We start from the raw sequence: 19753 nt of genomic DNA on the forward strand, positions 1-19753 counted from the left end.
ACCTTGTAGTATGCCTGGTCAGTGTTTTTGTTTCTGTGTTGTGGATGTTAGTGCTTACGCTTATAATGCATTTTCAACAATGTACTTTTGCACTAAAATTTGGAACAACTGGATCTGTTGAACTGTGCATCGCATACACACACACACACACAAAAAAAAACAAGTCAACTTTCTTTCTCTCTCTCTCTCTTTCTTTCTCTCGCTCTCTCTTTCTCTTTCTCCCTCTTTCTTCTTTCTCTTTCTTTCTCTCTTTCTCTTTCTTTCTTCTTTCTCTTTCTTCTTTCTCTTTCTCTCTCTTTCTTTTCTCTTTCTTTCTCTCTTTCTTTCTCTTTCTTTCTTCTTTCTCTTTCTCTCTCTTTCTTTTCTCTTTCTTTCTTCTCTCTCTCTCTCTTTCTTTCTTTCTCTTTCTTTCTTTCTTTCTCTCTCTTTCTTTCTCTTCTCTCTTTCTCTCTCTTTCTCTCTTTCTTCCTTTCTTTCTCTTTCTTTCTTTCTTTCTTTCTTTCTTTCTCTCTCTTTCTTTCTCTTTCTTCTCTCTTTCTTCCTTTCTTTCTTCTCTCTTTCTTTCTCTCTGTCTTTTTCTTTCTCTATCTTTCTTCTCTCTTTCTTTCTCTGTCTTTCTTTCTCTCTCTTTCTTTCTCTTTCTTCCTTTCTCTCTCTCTCTTTCTTCTCTCTTTCTTTCTCTCTGTCTTTCTCTTTCTTTCTCTCTCTTTCTTTCTTTCTTTCTCTCTTTCTTTCTCTTTCTTCTCTCTTTCTTTCTTTCTTTCTCTCTCTTTCTTTCTCTTTCTTCTCTCTTTCTCTCTCTCTTTCTCTCTTCCTTTCTTTCTCTTTCTTTCTTTCTTTCTTTCTTTCTCTCTCTTTCTTTCTCTTTCTTCTCTCTTTCTTCCTTTCTTTCTTCTCTCTTTCTTTCTCTCTGTCTTTTTCTTTCTCTATCTTTCTTCTCTCTTTCTTTCTTTCTTTCTCTGTCTTTCTTTCTCTCTCTCTTTCTTTCTCTCTCTTTCTTTCTCTTCCTTTCTCTCTCTCTCTTTCTTCTCTCTTTCTTTCTCTCTGTCTTTCTCTTTCTTTCTCTCTCTTTCTTTCTTTCTCTCTTTCTTTCTCTTTCTTCTCTCTTTCTTTCTTTCTTTTTCTCTCTTTCATTCATTCCTTGTTTCTTTCTTTCTTTCTTTCTTTTTCTTTCTCTCTCTTTCAAATCGCTCTCACACTTCTCGCGATACTTTAGTCAAGTCTCGTTTCCTGTCAGCAGTTGGAGATCAAATTCGCTGTTTCAAAAAAGCTGGAGGTCCTCTTCACATTTTGCTGGTTATTGTCTTGTTTTCCTTACAGGTCAATACAAATAATCAACTCTTTAACAAACAATGCTCTTGAGATTGTAAAAGGTAAGAATCTTGTTCATTAATAATCCAAACGGCTGTTATTGTTGTTTTGTTGGTTAGCTTCGGTGGCTAGCTAATAGTTCAGTTACATTCGTTCACTGTGAGGCTTGTCGGTAAACACTGTAAATACACACGAGGCACAATTACACATTTACTACAAGTCATTTTTTTAATTAATGAGCGATGCGTGTGTTCTTTGTGTGTTGTCATGTGTTGAGTCGTCTCTGAAGGGGCGACACACCATCATCCGCGAGACTTCAGACAGTCATTGATTAGTTTGACTGATGTTACTTTTGTCTGCCAAAGACTTGGAGCATTTTAAATTAATGGCAATATGCAGCTTGGCCATTTTACGATTGTGGTCCCAAAAGGTGCCAGTACACAGGTATTTGTATATGCTTGTTAACTTGGGTCTTTTTAAGTTAGAAAATAAAAGGCATACTTAAAATTAAGACATATTCTGCACACTTTCTGGTTGTTATGTGTTTTACATGAGCCGTGTTACACACTACACAAACTACACATCTGCTCAAAATTACCTTGTGACCCCGAACCGGTTGCACCAGCTATAGGTAAGTTACAACTCAGCCTAGTTGTGGCGTAAATGGGCACCAAGTCACAATTTACGCACTACTAAATATGTGAGCGTTGCACCATTAAACTTAGGTAGATCGTAACCCTACGGATAAACTAAATATTTACGGTAGCCTCCGACCAGGAGTAATGGTTGGAATAAAAAAAGCAGACTCCTTTAATGACATCATTGAGTTCATGTTTTGGTTGACAGGCTTCAATCCTTTCAACATACATTATGATGTTGGCATTTACACTCGTGTACATTTACAAGAGAGAGACAAAAAAGTACTTTTAAGCGGCTCTTCAGCATGAAATTGTTCTAACGGTGCAGTTTTCAGGGTGTGTCGCCCGGTGTCAAGTTTCAACACATTCATATATATATAATAGGATATTAAAATGAATAAATGTCTATTTTTCCAGCCTGTTGTATTAGTAATTATTGCCCTTTATTCATTTTAGATACAGTTATTGGATATTGTTATTTACATAAGCTAAATATACCATTAATTCAATCTTGGTTTCTTACGTATCGTATTTCGATGGGGATCTAATTTATTACAGCTGACAGTAACGAGCAATCAAGGTTTGAACAAGATCAGATTGAAGTTCACAGCTTTTTAACACTTCTGTGTACAAATCTCAAGGCTGCTTATTGGATCAATACAAGTAAACGTCATATTATGTGACTATGCATTACTTTACAGAGAGCTTACGACCAACTAGTTAAGTCTTGCCTTAAGAACAGGTGGTGCAACCAAATTACAGACTGACTTGATATGAACTTTACGCCTCAACTTAAGTGAGACCTTACGCACAGCTGGTGCAACCCTACCCAGTTGATAAAAGGGATAGTTCACCCAAAAATGAAAATTCCCTCGACATTTACTCTCATGTCGTCCCAGATGTGTATGACTTTCTTTCTTCTTTAGAACACAGATTTTTACAATAATATCTCAACTCTGTTGGTCCATACAATGCAAGCGAATGGTGACTAAAACGTTGAAGCTCCAAAATGCACATAAGGACAGCATAAAATTAATCCATAAGACTTCAGTGGTTTAATCCATGTCTTCCTTTCCAGTCGATTTTGGTTGAGAACAGACCAAAATATAACTTCTTTTTCACTATAAATCCTGACATCAGCAGTCTCCTTGGCGATCATGATTTCAAGTTCGATTACACGTCCTAGCGCTCTGTGCATGGGTCAACCACTAGGAAGTATAATCGAGGTTGAAATCATGATCGTGCCTAGAGACTGCAATGGCAAAAAGTACAGTGAAAAACAAGTTACATTTTGGTCTGTCATCACCTAGAACCGATTGGATCTCTCTCACTTGCATCGGTTGAGATTTTAGGTGTTGAATCAGGTTATGAGGGCAGAATCAGAGTGAATGGTCTGCTTGTGAGGGTTCAACCTGCATCACGAGTCTTGTGAACTCTCCCTCTGTATACACTACATTACTGTAGACACCGCACACACAGGATGATGAAAAATTTAGCAATTCACACTTCCTTGTAAGTGTTTACCAAATGAACCAGTTTATCGCCTTGTGAGTCACTTTACCTTTATTGCTACAGATATCAAAGATCAACTCTTTGGGATTAAACTTTAACTAAGGATTCAACTATTAAAGTAACGTTTTTGACCAATGGCATTCTTCAACTTGCCAACATATATTTATATATATACACTACCGGTCAAAAGTTTTGAAACACTTGACTGAAATGTTTCTCATGATCTTAAAAATCTTTTGATCTGAAGGCGTTTGCTTAAATGTTTGAAATTAGTTTTGTACACAAAAATATCATTGTGCCACCATATTAATTTATTTCATTATAAAACTAAAATTTTATATATATAAAAAAAAAGTTTTTGAAATTGATGACTTGGATCAAATAATAAAGAAAAGCAGCCAATAAGTGCCCAACATAGATGGGAACTCCTTCAATACTGTTTAAAAAGCATCCCAGGGTGATACCTCAAGAAGTTGGTTGAGAAAATATCAAGAGTACATGTCTGCAAATTCTAGGCAAAGGGTGACTACTTTGAAGATGCTAAAATATAACACAGTTTTGATTTATTTTGGATTTTGTTTAGTCACAACATAATTCCCATAGTTCCATTTATTTTATTCCATAGTTTTAATGACTTTACTATTATTCTAAAATGTGAAGATGAAAAAATTATAATAATGTGTGTTTCAAAACTTTTAACCGGTGTGTGTGTGTCTATATATATATATATATATATATATATATATATATATATATATATATATATATATATATAAACCCTGATCTTTCAGCTACACTATGAGCCAGAGTTTAGAATAAAGGGGTGGACTCTCTCTGTATTTGTTGTTTTATTTTAAGGATCTGGACAAGATGGATAACTATCTTTGGAATTTCCTGAGCTTAAAAAGTGCTGTGCCGCTTCATTGCATAGAGATAGTGGTGGTGGCAGACAAATGTCTCATTCACTTACATTTTTCACATTCTAAAGGATAGGCTACTTATCCCATTGGTTATATTTAAATATATTTGACATGTTATTTCACTTTCAAAAGTCGCAATGGTACATTTTTTTATCAAATTAATTACATAATATTCTAATTAATTAATCAAATTAATCACAATAAAAATACTTGCAGAGAAAGGTCCCCAAAAAAACAATAATTAAATATAAAATTTAATAATTATATTTAAATAATTATAAATATAAAGTATATTATTAATAATACTTCAGACAATTAAAATGCATTACATTATTGTGGCAGATGAGTAAAGCCTATGTGTTGTATAAGACAATAGTGGCTTTAGAAGGCAATATATTATTTATTTCCATATTATTAAAATGGCCTACAGTCCACAGCAATCCATTTTGCAATTGAATTTGTCAATCTGTCCAAGATAGATTTATTATAAGGGCTTTTCTAAAGACACATCTATGTACGCATGTGTCAGACGGACACTTTTTGAGCGTCTCACTTTGGTTGTGTCACACCATAAAAATCTTGTGTTCTGAATATGCTTCTCAACAGACACACGCAGCTGTTTTTCACGTAATTTTACAGAAATACTCAAACCAGCCCGTCTGGCACCAACAACCATGCCACGGTCCAAATCACTGAGATTAAATTTTTTCCCCATTCTGATGGTTGATGTGAACATTAACTGAAGCTCCTGACCCGTATCTGCATGATTTTGTACACTGCACGATTTTGTACACTGCACTGCTGACACATGATTGGCTGATTAGATAATCGCATGGATGATTGTTGGTGCCAGATGGGCTGGTTTGAGTATTTCTGTAACTGCTGATCTCCTGGGATTTTCACACACAACAGTCTCTAGAATTTACTCCAATTGGTGCCAAAAACAAAAAACATCCAGTGAGCGGCAGTTCTGTGGACAGAAATGCCTTGTTGATGAGAGAGGTCAACAGAGAATGGCCAGACTGGTTCGAACTCACAAAGTCTACGGTAACTCAGATAACCGCTATATACTATTGTGGTGTGAAGAATATAATCTCAGAATGCACGAGGGGGACCTACACAATATTAGGCAGGTGGTATTAATGTTGTGGCTGATCGGTGTATATTACTAAACCTGCAGAGTTGCGTTCACCGCGAACTGCTTCTTGGAAATAAAGCGAACTAAATTCACAGCTAGGGCTGCAACTAACGATTATTTTGATAATCGATTAATCTAAGGATTATTAGAACGATTATTTGACTATTCTGCGATTATTGCAACGATTAATCATTAGCACTTAACCGATTATTCAGCTTGTGCCCCAACTTAAAAGGTTGTATTAAACGTGCTTGCTAACAATAAAGAGGACAAAATCATCTTTTAAAAATACCTCTAATTGACATTCACTGAATTAAAGGGAAAAAATACTTTTTATTAAATTTAATTCAGTAAAGACATTCACAGCAAAAAATCCTGTTGTTATCAAGTGTTTGTGTCTTTTTTCCATTTAAAATTTTCTAAATATCCTTAAAACAAGATACATTTACAACATATAAGATATTTAGACTTGCTTTAAGAGAATGTATCTTAAATATAAATGTATTTTGTGTATAAGTGTTTTTTTTTTTCACTTGGTTATACTTGCAGTCTTCTGATGCTTGACTTGGTAGCTGAACCAAACCAGACAGTTATTGAAGTGCAGAGGACAGACTCAATGACTGCTGAGTAAAACTGTATCAGCAGCGCCTGTGGCAGGTTGAATTTCCTCAGCTGGCGAAGGAAGTACAACCTGCTTGGCCTTTTTCACAATGGAGTCAATGTGGGTCTCCCACTTCAGGTCCTGTGAAATGGTAGTGCCCAGGAACCTGAATGACTCCACTGCTGCCACAGTGCTGTTTAGAATGGTGAGGGGGGTCAGTGTTGGGGGGGTTCCTCCTAAAGTCCACTTTCATCTCCACTGTTTTAAGAGTGTTCAGCTCCAGGTTGTTTTGATTGCACCAGACTGCCAGCTGTTCAACCTCTCTTCTGTATGCAGACTCATCGTCATCTTGGATGAGGCCGATGACAGTAGTGTCATCTATGAACGTCAGGAGCTTGACAGAGGGGTCCTTGGCGATGCAGTCATTTGTGTAGAGGGAGAAGAGTAGTGGGGAGAGCACACATCCCTGGGGGGCACCAGTGCTGATTGTACATGTGCTGGAGGTTAATTTCCCCATTCTCACTTGTTGCTGCCCATTTGTCAGAAAGCTGGTGATTCACTGACAGATAAGACATGGGAACAGAGAGCTGGGTTAATTTAGTCCATAGGAGAGCGTGGGTTGATGGTGTTAAAAGCCGAACTGAAGTCAACATATAGTATCCTTGCGTAAGTCCCTGGTCTGTCTAGATGTTGAAGGATGTAATGCAGTCCCATATTGACAGCATCATCCACAGACATGTTTGCTCCATAAGCAAATTGAAGGGGATCCAGAAAGGGTTCATTGATGTCCTTCAGGTGGTCCTAAAGCTGCACATGAGACAGAGCGATATGCATCCTTTATTGTTTTGTAGCAGTGATCCAGTATATTTCTGTCTCTGGTGGGGCATGTAATGTGCTGTCTACGTGTGAGATTTGCCTTGTTAAAATCTCCAAGAAAAATAATAAGTGAGTCCAGGTGAACAAAGACGGAAGTGATTAAAGCATAAAATAATACAAGACACATTCACCTTGAACCTAAAATTGAGTTCTGTTTTATTTTCTTTAGGTAGCATTAACTGTATTACCAAAACGCAAAACAAACACAAATTAGATAAGAACACACATTTGGCATCATTATTTTGGGAACACAAGGGAATTTATAAGGCTTAATTATTATGATTATTATTATCTTTACATTTATAATTATCTTAAGCTTTTAATCTGTTAGCTATTAGTAATTTTCCACCTGTTGTCGTTGATGGATGCTTGGTGATGGCAAATGGAGCCGTTGGAGACGGTAAATGTTTGGATTTGGGGAGGTTGTTAAATAAGATTTTTTGATCATTTTGTTATTTTATTGGGGGGGTTTTCCGTTTCGGTTAAAGTGCAATTTGAATTTAGAAATGTCTTTTGTGTATGTTTTTTGTGTTTCAATAAATGATTTACATTTTTAAAGCAAAATCAATAAAGCAAAAAAATTCATAGACCCTCGGCAGAGGGGTTGACAATATAATCGTATATCGCAATATTTTTTAAGCCGATTATCGATTAAATATTTTTTAGATATCGCCCAGCCCTATTTGCACCACACCTCATCAGACATAAAAGCATTGTCGGACATTTTTTTTTTTTTTTTCAAAAGGGTTAAGTGTCTTATTTTGCTATGCAAAGATGTGAGCAATCCTGACATTAGCTCTCTGGTGATGTGGGAGCCATATTTCCTTAAATTAGACTGGGAACACATTTCCATAGTGTCACAGAGTTATGACACTTGGGCTTACATGCAGAGGTGTTTATTTTAAGTCTGTCTCTTTTTTCCATCTTTCCTTACAGTGGCCAGACGTGTTAGTCTGGACTTGAGGCTGACCTATTGAAAATGAACATGCCCGGTGCCAGTGGAGGATGTGACCGATCCAGAGATCGACGGCGCTCCAGTGACCGCTCTCGCGACTCCTCGCATGAACGTGTTGAAGGCCAGCTCACACCCTGCATTCGCAACGTGACCTCACCCACACGCCAACACAACAGCGGTGAGAAAACACTCTGCAGTATGTAGTGTTAGTATGTGTACATTAGGGCTGGGTGATACATCGAATATCCACGATTTAATCGCAAAAAATTTTCTGACGATATAAAATATCGTGAGTATTGCGATGATTTTAATGAGCCTTTTATTTGGCCATTAAGTTTCAGAGTGCATCAGTAGACTAATTTCATGATCTTTCAGGGCTGTATAATGAATCAAAATGAAATAAAAATGGCGATATGATTATATGTGATTATTTAACTGCCAAAGGCTGCAATTTAAAGACAGATAAACATGGACTGTATGTGCTTCAGAATGAACCGGCGACGCACTGATCTGTGTGCAAACGCCGGGGCGGCTGGGCTCATGGCCTAGTGTTTTCAGAGCAGTTCACCTGCATTGTGTGAAGTACTGCAGGTTCAAGCATTCACACAATTCAAAACATTAGTAACCGCTATCAAGTTATTATACAAATCTACAAATGCGGAACAGTAAAGGAGAGTTTGACAGCGGTTCACAAGATGCAAAACTCATAACTGTCAAACAAACATGGCCCTTTCCGTTTCATAATAAATGCTCCTGGTGAAGGTGAAATAAACACGACTGCACTTGCAGTGTCAAAATAAAAACCCCACGTTAGGTTGAAGTAAATCGGAACGAAATATATTAATTTATCTTTAACAAATCTTATTCTGCAAATAATAATAATTCAGTATTATATTATAATAATAAACTTGACTGGATTCCACAATAATAATTTAGTACTATGCAATATTCATCTGGTTTCCCAAAAAATAAGTGAAGTAGTTTATGCACACCTTGTTCATTCACAAAGAAAAATGTTTTAGTAAAAATATATGAAGGTAGATAAGTAAATAAACATGCAAATTAATTAAAATTATTAAATATTTCTCTCCCTTGTTAATTTAGTGAGAAACTGTGGGAAACATGCCTTGATCATTTTTAAATAGATTTTTATTTAATACATATGTAATATTAATTCTGCTTGGCTACAATGGTTGTTTAGATAAAATAATGGTTCCCCTGAAAAACAAAACAAAAAAAACCACTTATGCTATTTCAGAGAAAAATCATAATTATCGAGATGTGTATCAAATACGTCAATTTGCTGAAAAATACAGAGATATAATTTCTGGAGCCATATCGCCCAGCCCTAGTGTCCGTTCTTATAAGCGTGTATGATTTCTGAAGATTCCACGAATCTTCGCTTTTCTTTCCTGTGTTGAGATATTTTCTTATTGAAACTGGAAGTTGGGGTGGGACATACTGAAGGACTTTTTTTTTTTTTTTAATAGCCAGCAGCCAAATGTTTGCCGTTTAGTATTTCTTAACAGAAAATGGCAGCGCATGAACGGAGAAAGAGAGAGACATGGAGTTGGCCAACTCTGTAGTTGCACCAGTGTGACCTATACAAAATGCAACCATTTAGTCGCAGTCTGGAGCCCTGTCCGTGAATCTTAATACCAGGTGTAAAGTAAACTGTGTCATTGTGCTATGTGTCTCATGAGCAGATCGAGAAGGCGGGTCATCACGGCCCAGCAGCCCCAGGCCTCAGAGAGTTTCTCCCAGCAGCAGCAGTGGGGTGGCCTGCAGTCGCAACAGCAGCCTGTCAAGCTCGGAGGGCACCTACAAGAGCATGGTCCCCGGTGAAATGGTCTTCGTCTATGAAAACGTCAAAGATGGAGCCCGCAGTGTCCGTACGTCAGAGAAGGTCACGCTTATAGTGGACAACACTCGCTTCGTGGTGGACTCCACGATTTTCACAGCACAGCCCAACACCATGCTTGGCAGGTTAGCATACTGTTCATCTGCTAAATTGTTAAAGGTATAGATCACCCAAAAACAACCTGTATGACTTGATTGCTTCTGTGGAACACAAAAGGAGATGTTTGGCAGATTGGAAGAAAGTCATATCAGAAAGTCATTTGAAACAACTTAAAGGTGACATAAATGATGACAGAATTGTCATTTTTGGGTGATCTATTCCTCAAATTTGTCATAGCTTTAAAAAAGCCAGTATTCTATGTTTTGCAATAAATATCTCAAATTGTTTCTCAGTGTTTCTAAAAGTATATGCTCTTTGATAATTATCTATTTGTGAAGAATGTTTGGATCAGGAAGGGAGCACAATTTCACCCGTCCCAACGACAAAGGAGAGTATGAGGTGGCAGAGGGCATCAGCTCCACTGTGTTCAGAGCAATACTGGTGGGTAATTTCTGTTAATTGATATCTTACCCATTTACTGTCTCGCCCCACACATTAACAAGAGGTTACAGCCACAGATTGTTAGATATGGTTTTGAAGGAAATACTATTTTAGGATGTTGATGACCACTGTGAAGTCTATCCCCAACTGACACATGGGTTCACAAGCAGTATAAAGGACCTTTTTTTCTTTTTTTTTTTAAACTGGAAAGAAAATGCAGTGAAAGATTATAAACAGCTTGTTTATGATGGGGTGAGATGGTATGTTGTATTTGTATTATTTGTATTGGTAAATAGTTCTCTTAGAAAAAGAGAATCTCTGCTGATACCCTTAAATGTTTTAACAAAATAAATCCAGAATCAGTTTGATAGCTTTTTTGTATAAAAAGTTGATCTTAAACATCTTGTATAGGTTTTTAATTTGTTTTTAAACACATTCGCCATGAAAATAGCCATAGAAGCTGGGATGGTGTTAAAAACAATCAAACAAACAAGTAAATAGTTAAATTTCTTTTGAGACAAAGATTTGTATAAAAACACAGTGTCTACGGTTACATGGACACCAGAAAGCCGTTTATTGGGAGAAAGCTGCTTAAGGCTCGAAATCGGTGTATGGGTTTACATGAGCTGTGTTCGCATCTTGAAACTTCACTAATGTTTTTCTCTATTTCCTCTGGATAAAACTGGCATATATAAATTTCCAGGAGGTACATGCTCAACTCGACTGTGCATCCTAGCACAGAAACTGATTGTGTGGAGAAGTGCACGCTTATTCATTATGTGCAGCGCATGTCCCAGGCATAATAAAGATAGGAGTGTATTTACTGTACAGAGAATGGAGACTTCTCCTACAAGTGGTGAGCCAGGTTTGGGAGAGATACAGACAAACCGCTGTATCTCTTCGCATCGTCCGAAAACACTCACACACTGTCATCTGAACCACTGTCAAAAGGAAAATCTCGCAAGAGGAAAAAAAAAAATTAAGTAACATTTTAAAATTTTAATTTAACTTCATTATTATTATTTTTATATCTGTATGTATAGTGTCTAATGCATTGATGATGTACACATATAAAAATTGTTCTTTGAGACAAAGTATAAAGTTAATATATTTATGATTGTTTTAATGTTTGTTTTAATGTACCATGATTAATCATGATTAATCACAGAAACAATTGTTCATTAATTCACAACCCAAATGTATATGGGTTCTGTATGTTGGGCTATCACTATAGATTATTTTGGTAGTCAAGTAATCTAATGATTATTCTGACGATTAATCGAGTAATTGGGAAAAAAATGAATGACTCCGATACCATAAAGTTGTCGAGGTGAAGTCACGTTTGGCTAAAATGCATTCATAAACCTAAGTTTTGATGTATTTTACGATTGAATAACAACAACAAAATAATTGCGCAAACAATATATAAAGTCAACAGACATCCAAAGCATATCTATTTGAACATGATCTACCCATTGTAGTTTACAACTCAAACATGGGAAAACAGGCCATGGATATAAAATATTTTATCTTTTCAGAAACAGTGTCTGCCCACCAATCTTGTTTATTGAGGATGGTTTATACACATGGTTAAACTATTTAATAGAGATATAAAAGCCATTTGATTTGCTTGTTGTTTTTTTTAACTATCACTTGCATGCGAAACGGAATACATTATTCATAGTATTTGTGTGAGATAAATTTTTTCACTCTTGCGTTGAGCTGCAGCATTTGCAGGCATTGTTGTGCTTGCGCTAGTGTTGTCAAAAGTACCGGTACTTCGGTACTAAAATAAAAAAGTACCAGTGTTTCTGCAGTACCGGTAGTACAGAGCATCGACTCTGTCCGGTACCAGCGCACAATATGACTGACACACGACAGCTTTATAATGCTCACAGGCTTAATTTGAACGCATGCTCTGTTACTCCTTTTACACTGAAGTGGACAATTAATCCAAGTGACATGTCCTAATGTGATTTATTAAACTGCCAACGGCTGCAATCTTAGTGTAGATGAGCTGCATACTTTAAATTAATGTATAAATCCGACCACTCATACTCTGGAAACTCCACAGACATTGAGAATCATTCACGTTGTATGAGATGACAAAGCAGAGCACTAATCCACTGTGAAGCACGCAGCATATGTAAACTATATTTATATATTTAAATCACAGCATTTGTGCTTTAAGCTCAACTCAACTTTATTTAGTGTGAGTGGTGGTGGCGTAGTGGACTAAAGCACATAACTGGTAATCAGAAGGTTGTTGGTTCGATCCCCACAGCCACCACCATTGTGTCCTTGGGCAAGGCACTTAACTCCAGGTTGCTCCGGGTATTGTCTCTGTAATAAGTACACTGTAAGTCACTTTGGATAAAAGCGTCTGCCAAATGCATAAAATATAAATGTAAAATGTATTTATATAGCATTTAAAACAACAGAGTTGACCAAAGTGCTTCACAGTAATACAATTTTAAATATAATATTTCAAAATTATCACATACACAAACACCAGTAATCTAAAATACAAACACTCCAAAACTGTGTATCACATTTTGTCAGATTCAAAGGACAGTGTAAACAGATGAGATTTCAGACGTGACTTAAAAGTCATCAATGATCACACTGCACCGTGACGTGAACTGTTTATCCAGAAAAGTGGAGCTTCCGGCAAAAAACACATCATAATAAAAGCGTGATTCAAAATAAAAGCTAGATGCTTGAAATTGAAAAAATTAAAATGAATAAAAATATATTAATACAGCTGTATAGTCAAATGTAATTCTCTATAATAATAATAATACAAATAATTAGTCAATTTATCACAAGCAAGACAGCTGTTGAATAAAAGTCTGGCAAAAAAAAAAAAAAAAAAAAGCAATGATATTAAGTTATATTTTCACTAATTAAAAGTTTTAAGAATGAATTGATTAGACACCATTTTGATGATTAAATTAAATGTTAAAACATGTTATGGAAAATAATAATTATTATTAAAAATAACTAAACTTATGTGTTCAATAGCACATTATCATATTAGCATATTTTTGCTGTGGTATCGAAATTGGTATTGAGAATCATGAAATTTCAGTGGTGTCGGTACCGACTACTGAAATTTTGGTACCGTGACAACACTACACTGTTAATAATTTCACATGCGGAGACTAGCTCAGGTGAGCCAAAGTTTTATATCGCGTCTGTGGGGCGCGAAATGCGCAGCTGTGGCTGTGACTCACGTTGAGCTTTGATCTTTGACAGACAGCATACAGACCTTCTTAGATCATCTGGATTCATGTGGCTCAACTTCTCTCACGCATTTGGACGCAGCACCTCAAATTCATTGCAGTCTGAACTTATCGTGCTGTGTTCAGCGTGTCTGTGAAAATTGGATATCATCTTTTCAAGTGCTGTTGCAATGCTGAAGTGATGTTATGTTTTTTTTGTTTTTATATATATATATATAGGTCCTGCATTGTTTTTCAAATCTAAAGTGAAGTGATCCCACAGCTGACACGTCTTGTTGTTATGTGTTCGCACCCTTGTCTGTGGACTGCATCACTTCCGCCTTATATTAGATTTGTCGATTCGGCAATGATTAATCAAGGAATTTTTTTTTAGTCAAGTAATCAAATTAAATCAAGTAATTTTGACAGCCCTATCTGTATGTTTGGAAACATTTTTGCAACTTTGTTCTGTGGTACAGAAATTGTACATTTTAACTACATGCTTAGCACTGCTGCTCTCTCTCACTATGATATTTTTATAATTACCATAACTTCATCATTACTTGATTTTTGTTATCATTGATATTTTTCAGGAAAATTTGACCGTGTCATTTTCTGGTCTGAGCGTTCTGGTCAGAATCATTTAATGATTCTCCAGTCAGCTGACACTGAATGAGCAGCAGTTCATTTTGCTTTCAGAGGCCAGTGTTTTAAGTGGTGCAGCTTCTGTAATGGCAGCCTTTGTGTTTGCTCTTTCTCTAACTGGCAGGATTACTATAAATCTGGAATAATCCGCTGTCCTGATGGAATCTCCATTCCCGAGCTGAGGGAAGCGTGTGACTATCTGTGCATCTCTTTTGACTACAGTACTATCAAGTGCCGGGACCTGAGTGAGTAATTCCATTGCTTTAGAAATCCCCTTTTTGTTACATGGGAGTCACTCTAATAATCTATCATCAATGCCAAGTGCTGGGAAGTAACAACTTTAAACTGTAGTGTTCCCGGTCTTGGATTTGACAGAGTGCTAAATAACCTATCCCTGTTTTAAAGTAACACAGGTTTAAGTTTGTTTGGTTTCTTTTTTCAGGTGCCCTGATGCATGAGCTGTCCAATGATGGCGCTCGACGGCAGTTTGAGTTCTATCTGGAGGAGATGGTGCTCCCTCTGATGGTGACCAGCGCTCAGAGTGGTGAGAGGGAGTGTCACATTGTAGTGCTCACAGATGATGATGTGGTGGACTGGGATGAGGAGTACCCACCCCAGATGGGAGAGGAGTATTCACAAAGTAAATCAGACATTTCTGTTTTATCATAAATGTCATTTCATGTTTTGTTTGGGTTTTTTTTTGTCCGTGACCTCTAGAAATTTGCTTTCTTTTGTCTATTTTTTTTCTTTTTTCATTACAGTCATTTACAGTACAAAACTGTATCGATTCTTCAAATACATTGAAAACCGTGATGTAGCCAAATCAGTTTTAAAAGAGCGAGGACTCAAGAAAATCAGACTGGGTATTGAAGGTAAGAATTCTGGGTATAAAATTTAACATTGAATGTTCTTTTTTTTTTTTTTGGCAATTTATAGATATGTTCAGAAGAAGTTTTGAATATAAAACCATATTAATTAAACATTCTGTATCTGTAGGTTACCCAACATACAAAGAGAAAGTGAAAAAGCGCCCGGGCGGTCGACCTGAAGTTATCTACAACTATGTCCAAAGACCCTTCATCCGCATGTCGTGGGAGAAGGAGGAGGGTAAGAGTCGGCACGTGGACTTCCAGTGCGTGAAGAGCAAATCCATCACAAACCTGGCAGCAGCTGCAGCAGACATTCCCCAGGATCAGCTTGTGGTGATGCACCCTGGACCGCAAGTGGATGAACTGGACATTATCCCCAACCACCCTGCACCTGGTCACCAATACAGCAACAACTTCAACAACGAGCCTGACCCTGACGCCCCCTCACCTGCAGTCTGAGAGCAGACGCCTCTTCAACAGCATGCTGCAGCATGAACCAGAGTGACACTATAACCAGATTGCCTTCTGCACTTCCTCTACAGCCTTAGAGTCTCACCTGTCTAGTTACTGTATTTTAAAAAAAGAAAAAATAGAAGAAAAAAAAATGAAATTATATACCCAACGTGGACTTGGTCTACTGGCATGGGCAGTGCTCTCCTGTTCTGTCTTCTGTTCTTTTCTTTTTTTTACTTGACCAAAGGAAATTTATTTTTATTTGTTGTAGGAAATAAATTTAGCATTATTGGGCTTATATTATGATTATTATTACTATTGTTCTTTTCCATTTCTTACATTATAACTTCAATGAGTATAAAAAAAAAAAAAAAATGTCTTTCTCTTGATGCATTTGGGTTTGGTGCCACTTTATTTTTCTTTTGGAAAGCGCTCCCCTTGATCTCCTCAGCTCCTGTGCAGCACGTCTCTTCAGGAGCTCCATTTGCCTGGTAAATGAATGCGGTGTTTTTCTTAGATGGACATTCATTTATCTGCTGAAGATCTGTCTGTTTAGTGCTTGAAAACCATTGTATTAATAAATTGACATGTATTCATATTTGTATGGCATATAAAATTGCATTATTGGTTTGTCTCTTTGGATTGAGGGGGTGTATTTTGCAGGAAAAAAATCAGAATAGAAACTCAACATCTGGGCCTATTCAATTTAGTACTGACTTACACTTACAGAACACACAAAATCAAATTTTCTGCAATCCAACTGGCCACACAAAGCCGTTCAACCTGTAGCACAAAAAATAATTAAACAAGCAGATTTTACTTTTAATATGACAGATGTAGTTTTAAAGGTGACCATAAAACAGAACTTATCTGTCAAACTGGTGGGTCATTGCTGCGATGCATTATTTTGTCGTCCTCATCATATAGCCTATGCTGTATCGTAATATATTGGATACAATTTTTGAGTGATGTAACTCATTTTAATTTTATTACAATATTGCATTAGCGTGGGTGAATTTTAATTTTACAACATTGGTACTATGCACTAACTCCTAAAATTGAAATACTGTGAAGTTTTTAAGAAATATTCCCAGTGTTTAATATTTTTTACTTTCTATAACTGAAATTAAAAAAAAAAAAAAATGTCTTGCGAGTATCATTTTAATTGGTAATCAATTTACAGGTTTTTCCTGTGTCCCCAATATCACTTTCCATTCTGTTAGTCTTGCGGGTATTATCACTAACAAAAACCAGTATTTGAATGACATCATCTTCCAGGAAGTGAAATAAATTTGGTGGTAAAAACAGAACATTTTCAAAAAAAAAAAAAAAAAAGGCTAAAATATATAAACATTTACTTTAGTTGACATCCTCACCTATGCTAACTCAGTTCTACGCTGTGCAATTGGCGGCTAACTTTAGCCCAATTCTCGCAGTTTTGGCACCAAAATATATAATTTACTTTTAAAGATAGGCATTGTAATTCATGTTTGATTCCCATAGCACGTGCACTGAGACTCTTAACGGGAATGGCAGTGGCACATTTGCTCCATGAGAAATTATATCAATGGCTAAAAATAAAGCTATGCTAATAACAACATAAAGGTCAGTCTACAGCAGGAAGAAAATAAAGTTCAGTTGTGACAGTTCTCGGAATGATTTACATGTTAATGTGAGTGTGACATAGTGATGGGATATTGGTCTTGGCGGACAAGATCTGCCACACTGCTGCAGAGCAAGTACGGAGATTTGCTACTGCTAGAACATACATAGACACACAGAGTTAAATGTGGACATGCTAATACTGCTGCTGCACAATTAGACCAAATGCAAGACATGCTGCATTGAACATGTATGACATGCTGCTGCTCAAACAGACATTACAAACAATCCCCATGTAGCAGATCTAGACAAGTAGAGCTGGGGTGGAGGTGGGTTTCAGACTGAGAAACTACTCTCGCAGCACACTGCATTGAAACCTGCTTGTCTGCAAAACTGAGCTACTTATGTTAGACAAACAGACAGCAAATGTTGATAGGCTACATGAGTACACGTCAAAGGACCAATCAGCTTATATCATGCAAGCCAACTGGTTTAACATGTCATGTTAGCGAGCCAATTTACTAACAGATAAGTTAAAAGAGCCTATCAGCTTGCACCACATACAGTTGCATAGCTGAACGTTGCTTGTTTATACTAGTAACAAAGTTCGATCTACAGCAAGAAGAAAATAAAAACTGAAGAGCTCTGTTCCAGTTCTACTAGAATCACACAAGGGTCCGTTTGGGAATATTAGTTATACATGTGATGTGCTGGCTGGTTTCTGGTGCTTGGGTGAAAAAAACCTAAACTGTCCACATCAAGAAAAAGGAATACTTTATTTTAAAAATATGTCAATGCCCTTTCAATCTGCTTAAAACACATACATTCAGATAAAATAATTCATATACGTTACAATACACAAAACTATGATACACATTGGATTTTTTTTATGAGCAAATATTATGACACAAAAGAAAGAACATACGAGTTGAGAGATAGATAGAAAATATCTCCATGACCAAACAAGATTTTTGTTTGTTTGATTGTGGAATTGACATTAAGTGCTCTATTCTATATGTTAAAACAACATCCTTAAAGCAGGAGTGTGTATTTTTTTTTTTTCCTTTTTGTTAAAATACTTTATCCCAGCTTTATATCCAGAGACAACTGTAAGTTAGCCATTTGTAGGTGCTATGTTTGTTTGTCATCCCAACTAGCCCAACACAGCAATGTTGGCTCAAACAATGGTGGGAGTTTGAGGGTTAGATGTGGAGTGTTCGGGAAACCTTTTTTGAAAACATCATGATTTTTGCAGTTCCGTTTGGTGACAATAGTAGCACATAAATTACACACTTCAGCTTTAATCATAACAGTACTGATAATGGCATGTTGTCGGCATTGTCGTTGAGCAGTCTGACACATATCCTAACCATGCAAGTTGGCAGCATCAAGTAATTTTTCAGTCTTCACTGAAAATAAAATACTGCTTGAAGTGAGCGAGAAGCTGTGGAGCAGGAATTTGTACCAATGAGATTTCACTGTGTGCAATGTGACAGAAATAGAAACCAAGCAACCAACAAAATGTCTTGTTGCATGTAATGGCTAATGATGAAAACAACCCAGATTATCATGGACAAGATAGGATTCAAGGCTCATCGCTTCATCGAATTGTGCCTGGTTAGGACACAGAGTGACAGGGTGTACACATGACAGTGAAGTTCTCGCTCAGATGCAGAATGACCAAGGGCTATCACAGCGGCCAGGGCAAGTCACTGAAGTCCACTGGACCTCCCAGACCTGCATCCGCCTCCAGCAGGCTCATGATGATCGCCATGGCAGCCTCATCACTACTGGGGCTGCTGGAGCCAGGTTCATCCATGATGTCACCAATACCAATGTGTGAATTATCACCTACAGAATGGGTGCAGTAATGTTAACCATTTAAAATGCACAGATAAATCAATGGTAAAGTAGTTGAAGTCACCCTAAAAACCTACTTAAAACAGAGCTGTTGGAATAGGGGTATCCTATGCTGTCCTGATTGGACACCATCCCTGCAGAAGGAATGTCTGGAGTTCCACCATTTGGAATCTGATCATTTAGGGAGGAAAAAATTATAATTAGAATGCTTAAGGATGCCATTACATGTATTGTTAATGGAAATTTACATACATTAACTTTCTATACCTCTATATGGTTCATTGACAAATAAGATTGTATGATGTAGTAAAAATTAGAAATTTAAAAATCTAGTTTAAAAACATGTCAAGTTTATAGTAAATTAATCCTTTTTAGTTCAAGTTGGTTTCATAAACTTTCCTTGCACCTGAGTTTAATTATTAATAATACTAATATATATATATATATATATAATATCTGATATTTTTTAAACTTCACATGTTGTAAAGGTCTTTGTTTTATTTATTTTTATTTTTTGACAACAGAACATGGCTTGTGTATTGTTTACACCACCTTTTTTTTATTTTTTTATTTCTTTATTTATTTTTTATATTAATAACATTTAAAATTAAATGGTTCACTGCTCATTTTCTTAAGAAATAATAATAATAAATTATTCCAAATGTCTAATGCCAACATTTCTTTTTTCAAGAATTTCAGTTGTGACTTTTTTACAGTCTCTAGATGGTTACACCACATCGACATTTTT

The 19753-nt window shown here is 36.5% G+C and overlaps 2 protein-coding genes across 5 annotated transcripts in view; one reads left to right on the forward strand and one right to left on the reverse strand.

The window, feature by feature from the left end:
- Positions 1-1225: 1225 nt before the first annotated feature.
- On the forward strand, positions 1226-16141 carry LOC127440613 (BTB/POZ domain-containing protein 10-like). Of its 2 annotated transcripts, none has more exons than XM_051697307.1 (8): positions 1226-1373; positions 7933-8129; positions 9658-9937; positions 10250-10352; positions 14346-14466; positions 14664-14861; positions 14983-15093; positions 15218-16141. In XM_051697307.1, the coding sequence occupies exons 2-8, from the start codon at positions 7976-7978 to the stop codon at positions 15547-15549; spliced, it is 1299 nt and encodes a 432-aa protein (XP_051553267.1). In that variant the 5' UTR covers positions 1226-1373; positions 7933-7975; the 3' UTR covers positions 15550-16141. The 2 variants fall into 2 exon arrangements, with proteins under 2 accessions (XP_051553267.1, XP_051553257.1); XM_051697297.1 differs by lacking the exon at positions 1226-1373 and adding an exon at positions 6605-6623.
- Positions 16142-17902: 1761 nt separating this feature from the next.
- LOC127440522 (aryl hydrocarbon receptor nuclear translocator-like protein 1) overlaps positions 17903-19753 on the reverse strand; it is a 38041-nt gene continuing 36190 nt past the window's right edge. For all 3 annotated transcript variants that reach the window (XM_051697159.1, XM_051697169.1, XM_051697178.1), the window contains 2 exons: positions 19083-19176; positions 17903-18996 (listed from right to left, as the gene is read on the reverse strand). In XM_051697159.1, the coding sequence (XP_051553119.1) occupies positions 18836-18996; positions 19083-19176 (255 nt within the window). In that variant the 3' untranslated portion in view covers positions 17903-18835. The remainder of the gene's footprint in view (positions 18997-19082; positions 19177-19753) is intronic.

The sequence above is a fragment of the Myxocyprinus asiaticus genome, chromosome 1 (genome assembly GCF_019703515.2).
Source record: "Myxocyprinus asiaticus isolate MX2 ecotype Aquarium Trade chromosome 1, UBuf_Myxa_2, whole genome shotgun sequence".
Classification (NCBI taxonomy): Eukaryota; Metazoa; Chordata; class Actinopteri; order Cypriniformes; family Catostomidae; genus Myxocyprinus; species Myxocyprinus asiaticus.

Coding starts and splice junctions, on each gene's coding strand:
- LOC127440613 (XM_051697307.1), top strand. CDS start 7,976: ATGAACATGCCCGGTGCCAGTGGAGGATGTGACCGATCCAGAGATCGA. Junction 9,938..10,249: donor CCCAACACCATGCTTGGCAG/GTTAGCATACTG, acceptor CTATTTGTGAAG/AATGTTTGGATCAGGAAGGG. Junction 10,353..14,345: donor CTGTGTTCAGAGCAATACTG/GTGGGTAATTTC, acceptor TCTAACTGGCAG/GATTACTATAAATCTGGAAT.